This window comes from Dioscorea cayenensis, chromosome 5, assembly GCF_009730915.1.
Source record: "Dioscorea cayenensis subsp. rotundata cultivar TDr96_F1 chromosome 5, TDr96_F1_v2_PseudoChromosome.rev07_lg8_w22 25.fasta, whole genome shotgun sequence".
Lineage (NCBI taxonomy): Eukaryota > Viridiplantae > Streptophyta > Magnoliopsida > Dioscoreales > Dioscoreaceae > Dioscorea > Dioscorea cayenensis.
The window spans coordinates 25,008,495-25,019,080 of NC_052475.1; the positions used below are offsets into that span (position 1 = coordinate 25,008,495).

Below are 10,586 nucleotides of genomic sequence, written 5' to 3' on the forward strand. Positions count from 1 at the left end.
TAGATGAGATGTAGCTTTTCTCTCCTAGCTAATCAAACAAGAACTCCGTCTCAACTATTAAACTAGTCTCATTTTTTAATTCTCTCTTCGCTAATTTTAGAGGAATGATTTCCAATGTTGTATGTGAAATCTTTAATCTATATCACTTAAATGGATGATTTTTTAATAATTATTTTTTTGTGTCACTAATATTTGTTACTTTCCGTACATTTACCATTGGTGAATATCAAGTTTTATTTTATATCACTAGCTTGTTCGTTTTGATTTTGTTTGCTTATTTTATTCTCTTTTAAATTTCCTGTTTAATATAGTTGTGGTTTAATTTATTAATTAAAAACAATCGAATAGTTGAGAGGGATGGCAGGTAGGAAAGGACAGCCGGCTATTATGGCCATGGGGAATTCATCAATATCTTTCCTTTGAAATCAAGCTTTATTCCTAACTATTATTTCATGTTTTATCTATCAAATAATTTGCAATCCTTGTGCATCTAGGCAACAAGTCTTTCTTGATGGTAGGACCAAAATTTCTACTCACTAGACTACCATCAACTCAGCAAAGTGTTCATCAAAATCTAGTCACCGGCTCTTCTCAACAAATACTGATTTATGTTTGGTGAACCTGCTAGTACTGTCCTTTCAAGTTGAATGACTGGTTTAAGTCAAAATATAACAAATTGGACAGATGAATTATTAATTATTTACTAGTTTCTTTTTTAAAAAAAACAAGATCAAACTGTAATGAAGTGCAGAAGGTTGAAATCTATGGGTTGTTATTTGTTCATTATAATAGCTCACCTATAACTTTCATGAACTTATATATATATATATAAAACATACTAACCATTCCACACTTTAAACACCAAACAGAGTCAAATTATTTAGTTCTCACCAAACCAAGGTGAAGATTGGGAGGTGGTCTTATCGGATTCTCTGATGAACACCTTAACGGGTCTTGTAAATGGATTGGATCCTCTAGCAGCTCAGACTAGCTCCAATATCACAAGCTCAAAGAGATCGTCAATGGTGGAAAAGAAGAAGACGTTTGGAGGTGCAGGACACATTGGGAAATTCATAACCATGTATGTATCTTTCTTGTATTCTTTTAGCTTCTCTTACAAAATCATAATGTTATTTGCAATAAACACTTCTATTTAATTATGGGCATGCACAGACGTAGAATAAGGTCAATAAGCATCCATATCTGTGAGTTTTGGGATTCTATTTTAGGTTCTCCAGGAAACAAACACCCAACACCAATGATTCAATATCAGTAGATCAAAACGCCAAAAGGCAGTTGGTTAAATGAAAAAAATAGATAAACCACTCGTATGAGAAAAAGGAGAAAAAGAATATAAAAAGGAAAGTACAATAGAAAAGCAATACGACAAAAAGATCCACTAGAGATGGATCAATGTAAAAGAAAAAAGGAGATAAAGACAACGAAATAAAGAAGAAACTGCCCCACATCACCCTAGAGGACATCATCTAGGGTGGAAAAACTCAAGATGTAGTGCTAGTCTGTGCTCTGGATTGAAGCCTCACTGGCAGTATCACTCGTACTGACTGACTCAGAGTGAGATCCCATGAACTTAAGACTACAGTGAACAAGAGCAATGGAATCATCATACTTTGATTTCTTTCCCTATGGAACTGCACATAACCAAAATAGGATCATATGATCAATCTTGACACAAATGGAATGCACATGGAGAGATTTAGAATTGAAAATGCGCTCGTTTCTTTTAAGCCAAATATTCCAAGTAATCGCCTTAGTTAGGAGATCCCTTATTTTTAGCATCGCCGGCCGGATAGACATTCTCCAGTCACGCCATAGCCCATTCAACGAGGAAAGCAAGGGAGGTAGCGGGAGAAGATGACCAAAATGTACCCAAAAATGCTCAGCTAGGGGACATTGTAGAAACGAATGATCTATTGATTCAATTGCCGAATGATAGATGACACATGTTGTGGTCGGGAGTTTGTTGCATCTTCTCCTAGCTAAGTTATCGAGAGCAAGTATTTTATTTCTCCACGCAAGCCAGTTTAAGAGATCAATTTTCAGTGGGCATGCGCTTCTCCATAATAGGTGATTTATCTGGCATCTTAAACCTCCGTAGAAGGATTTGACGGAGAAATTGTCTTTAGGAGTAAGACACCTTCTTTTGGAGTCCCCTTCACCATTGTTGTGGTTATTGGGTCTGTCTACATATTCTGATGCCTTTGGATCCAAGTTAAAAGGAACTGTGTTCATCAAATGGGCAAGGTCCCGTGCTATTCCACCACTAATGGTGTGAGGTCTTAAAATCACATGGCCAAATATTCATGGGTGCACGTCCCTCAAACCACCAATCGTGCCAAAAGGAAGTGGTGGCTCCATCACGTATTGTGCAATCAGTGCAACCCTTGAAAGCAGACTAGCAGCTAAAGACTCCTTCCCAAAAGAAAGATTTCCTCATGGACATGGATGAGCTCATGAAAATAAAAATAAAATTAAAAAATAACAATATGGCCAATGGACCTCTTGGGCGATTGGCACCAGGTCCCTCATGAGGGACTAACTCCTTTTAAATGAGGAAGTTTGCCATCTATTTATAAAAAAAAAAACAGGTATTCGATTAGTATTTCTTTAATTTTTTTTTCTTTAAGATTTTTATGGAGATAGATGTTCATACTGAATCATAATTTATGTGATCTTATACGTTAATGCCCAATTTGTAATTTATAATTCACAATAAACCATAATCAAGTATTTTTATGTGATTTGGAAAAAAGTCAAGAATATCTGCAGATAGCTAAATTAGAGGTGCTAGTAGTGGATTTTCTTCCAACTCTCTTTTATACAAAGGCTTGATTTGCAAATATTATTACCTTCTAACTTAAGATTGAATTTAATCATGATGTAATTGCATAGCTCTGTTAAAAATCTGTAGGTCAATGGTGCTAATAAAATTAACCACTCAGTAATGTATCTAAAATTCATGTTTGGACTGTTATATTCATAAACATTTTCTGTTTTCTCCTCCAATATTGTCCTGAAAAATTGTTCTTCTTTATATCTCAACCCTTTTGCTGTTTTATCTTCCATTTGTAATGGACTTATCTTGTCATTTTCACATTTTATGTTTCTTTATTTTTAATATTGCCGGCCGTGCCGTATCTCTAACTCCTTTTTCTTTAACAAATTGTGTTATTTTAATAAAAAAAAAACTTACAGAAGTTTGTTTAGTGTTCTTGAATCAGCAACTGATCTAATTTTTTATATTTAAATGTTCTCAGCAAGAATAGATCGCCACAAATTGAGCAACATTACAACAGTAAACATTGCTCTTTATTGATGAATTGTTAAAAAAAAAAAGAGAAAAAATCTGTGCAACTGAGGATGATGTTCTGAAGAAGATCAAGGTGAATAAATGAACAAATTTTATATTATTTTTTTAGTTCCTAAATTGGTTTATTTGAACTAACCTTGGTTTGATTGCAAAGTCTACAAACACATTGAATTTCATACTAGCAATAACCATTTAACTTTGAGATTGAACCATATTATCCTCATGTGAAACACACCACAGATGATGAATGTCTCCATGGTTTGATTTGAATTGATTAGATAATGTATTTTAGAGTTTCCTTGTTCTTTTTCTTCGGTCTTTTCAGCTATCAATGAAAATGCAGTAATTAGTTCTCTATATGTATATATATACTTTACTTTTTTTGTTCTGCTCTAATAATAAAAGAGGTGAAACATGAATTTTAGGCACATTATTTTTAAGTTTTATCAGCAAAACATTGACTGAAATTTTTAGCAGAGGCATGCAATTACATCTGCATTACCAAAAATGATGTAATTGCATTGCTCTTCTAAAAATTTATCAAGTCAATGGAGTGCACACTAATGAAACATCAACATCAGAAAAAGACACATTCATTTTTCTGTATATAAACAATAGATTGGTTCCAATGTGTTTGAACATCTCAAGAAAAGAACAACAATGGCAGAAAATAAGAGCAAAATATTGATCATCGGAGGAACAGGTCACATGGGAAAATTCATAGTGCAAGCAAGTGCCAACTCCGGCCACCCTACCTTCATCCTTCTCTGGCCAACCACAGTCTCCGATCCGGTGAAAATGAACCTCATTAATGACTTCAAGAGCTCTGGTGTTACAAGTCTCTATGTATAACTCTTCTCTTAATCATAGTCTTGACTCAATGTTTATCGAATCACGGTAAATAATTGGCTTGTATATATGCATTATTGCAGGGAGATAGATATACATGATCATGAGAGTTTAGTGAAGGCCATCAAACAAGTTGATGTAGTGATATCAGCTTTGGGATCTCACCAAGTGAATGATCAGACTAAGATCATAGACGCCATTAAAGAAGCCAGAAACATCAAGGCTAGTGTGTGTGTGTTTGTGTATATGTATATTAGATCATTACATTATATATATAGTATGTACTAAATCATTATTATGAGTACTTTTTGGATGATCACAGAGGTTCTTCCCCTCTGAATTTGGGATTGATGTTGATCGATCTCACAGCGTTGATCCCGCTAAATCACTCTTTAGCATCATTTCTCAACAAAGAAGAACAATTGAAGCATCAGGCATTCCTTACACCATTGTGGTCTCTATCTTGTTTGCAAGCTACTTCCTTCCTACACTGGCTCAAGCTGAAGCCACAGGTCCTCCCACTGATAAAGTGTTCATACTTGGTGATGGCACCCCTAGAGGTAACTAACTTAACTAACTCTATTTCTAAATTTCTAATTAATAGTGTCACATATTCAAATTAAATATATGATCATGCATGATCCATTTAATTAGAATGGAGATATGATTGCTTGATTTTGTAGCAATCTTTGTGAAAGAGGAGGATATTGCAACATACACCATTAGAGCTGTGGATGATCCAAGAACAGTGAACATGGTTCTTTACTTGAAACCTCCTGCCAATTTTTACTCTCAAAATGAACTTGTTGCACTGTGGGAGAAGAAGACTGGCAAAACCTTGGAGAAAATCTATGTCCCTGAGGATCAAATTTTCAAGAGAATTCAAGGTGAGTGAATTAAGAAACTTTTATTTGTTTATTTATTTATTTATTTAAAATGTTTAATGTTTGAAGTTTTTATTTTGGAGTACTAAATAGTAATAAAAAAAATTGCAGAGACTGAATATCCAGTGAATCTGCTACTTGCAATAAACCATTCAGTGTTTGTGAATGGTGATTGTACAAACTTTGAGATTGAACCAAGATTTGGAGTTGAAGCTTCAAAACTTTATTTTGATGTGAAGTACACCACTGTTGATGAGTATCTCAATGGTCTGTCTCATTTGAATTAATCTTGATGTATTGATGATTTAAGTATCTTATATTATATACAATTGTCTAAATGAATAATGAGTTTGCTCCCTTGTATTTCTTTTGTTAAAGTGAAAATCATTTATGAAAAGTGGGTTTTACTAGATTAATAAAACTTACTTTATGTTCTTTTTTTAAGGAAAAAGCTACATAAATTATATTGATTTCAAACATTATGATTATCTGATCATTGAGCTTAGTAATTGCCTATGTCTTTGAATAAAGTTGATAGGCTAATCTAACAATGGAATCAATTGGTATCTTTTTCTTGCTTTTATTGCCTTAGTTTAATGAATTATTGGCTTATCATCATAGTTCTTGACCATGCCATGATCTAAGACCATTCAAATTAAATTAAAGTTATAATATTAAAACATATCAATCTAACCTTTGAGTCTTTGGTCTTTTGCTATTAATTACATAATAGCCGGCCCAAAAACGTATCATTGATCTCATAGATCTTTTGTCTAGTGGGAACAACAAATGAAAAGACACATTAAAATCCAATGCTTCTTTGATTCACCTTTTCTTTTAAACAAATTGGCCACCATTAGAGAGCACTAATGAGTACGTACTTGAAAAAGTCAAGTTGATCACCTTTGCTATAATGAAAAAAATCAATAAAATATTTTCATTGCTTTTTGAAATCTATATATACACTTATTAATTTGAACTCTTAGAAATTAGTTGTTAAATCAAATGTAGTTGTAGTGTCAAAGAAGAAAATATGAGCATTTTTTATTAAAAAAAATGAGCATTTGAATTTTTAAAAATAAATAAATAAATGACATGAAGAAATCACTTATTAATTATTTCGAAGCATCAGCACAAGATTATGAAATTAGAACTACTACTTCAAGGTCTACTTGGAAAAGTTTAAACAATGTTTTAGTGTTCTTGGTTTATACTCTAAGCAAATGCTATGTTTTCAAATTTCAATACTTCTCTCACTCTCTCTCAAAGTTTATAAATCTCACTGTATGATTAAGATGACTTGTTTGACTCTTAATTTTTAATTTATTATGCAATTGAAACTTCAAAATATCTCTTTAATGTTCACAAGTGTCTGATGATAGAAGAAATAGTCTATTATTTAAATATGATAAAACAAAATGATTAATTTGATTTTTAATATGTTTTATGGATAATCTAAGAGATTATGGTTTCTTTGTGCCGGAAACATGCCGCTTTCAAGTGTTAATTTTTTTTAATTATATTTAATTAAAATGATGTTAAATATTTTGTATAAAAAAAGTGTTAATAATCATTTTTTGGGCTTTTTAACCCACCACCAATTTTCAAGAGCCACAAACTTAAAGTCCCGTTTAGTGGACATGATAGGATATGGACGGATATGATATAAGGACTTGATAGTAATAGGAAAGGATATGTGCATGATAAACTCATATCCTATCTTATGTTTGGTGCGCACCGGATAAACTATTGCATAGCATTTATTATCCTATTTTACGTTTGAAGTAGACCAGATAATGACATGATATGAATGATATGTAAATAGACAAAATTACCCTTTATAATATGATTATATATTATTTTTCAAAATAGACTTTTAAAAAAAATTTCCTTAATGATTTACTTATCGGTATTTTTATGAGTTTCTATTAAATTATTAAAAAAAACCTATAAATAATGCCCATAAATATATAAATCATAATATTACTAACTTGCAAAAATTATACCTCAAACCTATTTGCTAGAAAAAAATAACCAAAAATCCATAAATATAGTAAATTAAATACATCACCGAAATCAATTAAAAAAATCATCCCATCAGAAAAACTAAGACATGATAACAAACGATATTTAGATTAAAAAAATAGCCTGTTCAAGCACAAGATCGACGGAGAAACTCTTCAACCACTTCGGATGCGAAAAACCCTACTTAGTGAAATTAGCGTTATATTTAGTTGTTGATAAGCTTTCTATCCAAGTATCAAAAGATGGAAAGAAGGCATATAATCAAACCTAGATGAGTTTAATAAACCATAAATAGGGTAAAAAAAAATTAAAATTTTATCATATCTTACATGCAGGGGCGGAAGGAGGAGTCAAGGGGGTGCTTGAGCACCCCCTTGGCCTCATCTTATATAATATATATATATATATATATATATATATATATAATTAATATGAATATATTTATATGTTTATATTTAATATAATCTTGGATATCATGTGGACTTATTTTTTAGATTCTATAGTAAGTTAGTAACAAGCTACTTCACCCACTTAAAAATTTACTCTAATGGTTTTTCTATATAAAATCTTCAAATTTTAAAAAACAACTTTATAATCAGTTTTGATTTTGTTGAATGCCATAATCTTACGAGTCTTATTATTAAACTAGTTAAAACTAGATTGTATTTGGTCAAATGATTCAACTTTTACTTAGTAATGATAGTTGTTAGCTGTATATATATTTTATATTTTTTAAAATATTTATTATTGTTATTTAGTTTGAATTAATATAAAAAATTTCATATTTAAATTGAAATCAGATTGGATTTGACCGAATAATTAAACTCTTATCTCATGGTGATATATGGTATATTTTTTGAAATATTAATCATTATAATTTTAAGTTTGAAGTAATATAATTTTTTTAAAATTAAAGTTAGCACCCCTTGATTTTGGCCCTAGTTCCGTCACTGCTTACATGTTTTCATCCTGACTCCCCCCACATGATTTAATATTGTCACGCCCCGACCCGCGGGCCCACGGGACGCGACAATCGCCGCAGCAATCCCGAGGAGGGATACCCCGCCACTCAACCCTCAGGATGCCGCAAGGCTAATCAACACACATGGAATTCAACAATATACATATCGTACATATAGAACAGAAAGAAACAATGTTACACAACGACAGTAACAACAACAATAACAACAAGGAAACAACCCTAATAACAGTAGGAAATGGTAATACACAGAAGTTTAAGAGTATTTAAATACTAAACCATGCAACAAGGTTTTCTACACACTAGTGGATCCATAGGGTCTTATAACATGTTCCATGACAACAACAACATACATGAACTGAAGGAAATACAACAGATGATAGAATAGTAGTAAATGCCCAAGACTGCCGCCACAGCATCACACCTACTACCCGCAATGGATCGGGAGAAAGAGAGAGGGATGAGTAACTCAAGTTACTCAGTGAGGGGAGATTAGCACAACCTTAGCAGAAAAATACACCAAAATAAATGCTTTACCAAAGTAATACAAGTTTAGAAACATTATTACGTATAATAGAAGCCTTCAAGAGAATTAAGAAGCATAGTAATATCAAGAAAACTCTTTTTACCCCAACTAGGGTTTACAACACAAAATCATAAAGCATGGTTTTAAATACAAGTAAAACAACAAAATATCATGGGTTTGAAATAAATAAACACAATACCCAACACTCACCCAACATAACATGGTTCAGAAAAACTCTCTAAACCTTCGCGTGGCCATGGCTAGGGTTCGAGCCGCCAAGGTACTCATGCCCTTGACGTTGACCCATCGAGTTCACCGGTTGGTGACTCCCAGCTACCGATGAATATCCAGTCAGGGCTCTACACTCCCACCTGAACTGGCCCTCGTAGTAATCAGCCGGTCGACACGCCACCTCAATAGGGTCGGGCCGTGAAGACCGCCTACTGCGATGAGGATATCACCAAAAATAATCACCACAATAAAAATACAACTCCACTCGAGTACAATATCCATCCATGATCATAAATCAAGAATACCTCGGTCATTTGCACGAGGACAAGATAAACACATAAGCAAAGCCCAAACTTTTAACACAAAAATAATTTGCAAGTCCCAACACAAGCAACAACATGGAAATCCTTTTTCCTTTCAACAATCCAAAAATTTGTTTCAAGCCTAGGATTTCACCAAATCAAAGATTTCCATAACAAAACTCAAGTTTCAAACAAAATAAAGATTTCACAAACTCATGGATACATATATCAATCACAATTTCCACGATAACAAAACAAAAGCCAAAAGAGACATCCAAGATTTGCCTCAACAATAATTATCATTTACCAAATTGCCAAACAAGTATAAATCAATAAAACTTACTTGAAATATGATATGCACATATATATATATATATATATATATATATATAGCTATTGGCATTCTTCTAATAAAGCTATGCTAAATAATTCCACTCACAAAATTGATGATTTCTCTTCCTCGCAAACTAATCCTCGGCCAACTCTTAGCCTCGATCCAAAGCTTCACCTCCTTTCCAAACACAACAAATAACATCCAAGGTTAGTACAAAAATCCAAGCAAAGAAACCCTAGGTTCCTTCTAACAAACAACCATAACTTGATCTTAGGGTTGGCTCAAACATAGGTTTAAAGGTTCCCAATAAGTTTCTAGGGGTTTTAGCTTCAATCTAATCCAAAGAAATCAAAGAAACAACTAAAGATTGCCGGTGCTACAGTAAAATCAGGGTTGCTACAGTACCCGAGAGCAAACTCAACAACACTACAAGGGAAAGACACCAAGTTCTCTTAACAATACAATGGCCAACTAAAAGACACATAAATCTACACATCTATGGCATCATTTTGAGCTCTTAGCATCCATCTCATTCCCACCAAAACTCCACAAATATGGCATCAAAACTCATGGAATTCAAAGGAATACTAATTCCATGGACACAAAGATGAAATACAAGGGCTTCACAACTCAAACAACCTTCAAATTGCCAAATAATTACAAAGATCTTGAAAACAAGATTCCAAAGAAGAGCATGAGAGTTAAATAACCATTTCAAGATCTAAAAACACAAGCACTACATGAAAGAATCATGCCTTATCCCAACAAATGAAAAGAAATGATCATTACCTTCTAAGTTTCTACTCAAACAAGATTGGGCATGAAGAAGAGAAAACCAGCCCTAGAGATGAAGAAGAGAAGAATTTATAAAGGAATGAGAAACTTAGCTTATAAGCAACCTTGGATTTAAAGGAATGGATAAGGTTTTTAAGGGAAAATGACCATTTTGCCCCTTAAGCTTCAATACATTAACTAAAATGCCATGGACTTCAAGAAATGACCAAGTTACCCTCATTCTTATAAAACAAAGACTAGAGTGAATAAGCATTTGGCAAAAAGACAACAATGCCCTTGTACATTCAAGAAAAGACATTGGTGAGTAAGCTTGGTTGATAATTACTCAAA

The 10,586-nt window shown here is 32.9% G+C and overlaps 1 protein-coding gene and 1 long non-coding RNA gene across 7 annotated transcripts; one reads left to right on the forward strand and one right to left on the reverse strand.

Moving 5' to 3' along the window:
* The first annotated feature begins 879 nt into the window (after nucleotides 1-879).
* LOC120260622 (isoflavone reductase-like protein) lies at nucleotides 880-5,417 on the forward strand. 6 transcript variants are annotated; one of them, XM_039268147.1, is made up of 7 exons: nucleotides 944-1,081; nucleotides 3,279-3,404; nucleotides 3,950-4,177; nucleotides 4,264-4,402; nucleotides 4,503-4,740; nucleotides 4,864-5,067; nucleotides 5,176-5,417. In XM_039268147.1, the coding sequence occupies exons 3-7, from the start codon at nucleotides 4,143-4,145 to the stop codon at nucleotides 5,349-5,351; spliced, it is 792 nt and encodes a 263-aa protein (XP_039124081.1). In that variant the 5' UTR covers nucleotides 944-1,081; nucleotides 3,279-3,404; nucleotides 3,950-4,142; the 3' UTR covers nucleotides 5,352-5,417. The 6 variants fall into 6 exon arrangements, with proteins under 6 accessions (XP_039124080.1, XP_039124081.1, XP_039124083.1 ...); XM_039268149.1 differs by having other exon boundaries at nucleotides 3,999-4,177; XM_039268150.1 differs by lacking the exon at nucleotides 3,279-3,404 and having other exon boundaries at nucleotides 1,029-1,081; nucleotides 3,999-4,177.
* A 3,501-nt stretch (nucleotides 5,418-8,918) lies between these two features.
* Nucleotides 8,919-10,324, reverse strand: LOC120262194. Its single transcript, XR_005536718.1, has 3 exons — nucleotides 10,251-10,324; nucleotides 9,567-9,638; nucleotides 8,919-9,037 (listed from the first exon to the last, which is right to left on the reverse strand). It is a non-coding gene; the product is annotated as an uncharacterized LOC120262194 (long non-coding RNA).
* Nucleotides 10,325-10,586: the final 262 nt, after the last annotated feature.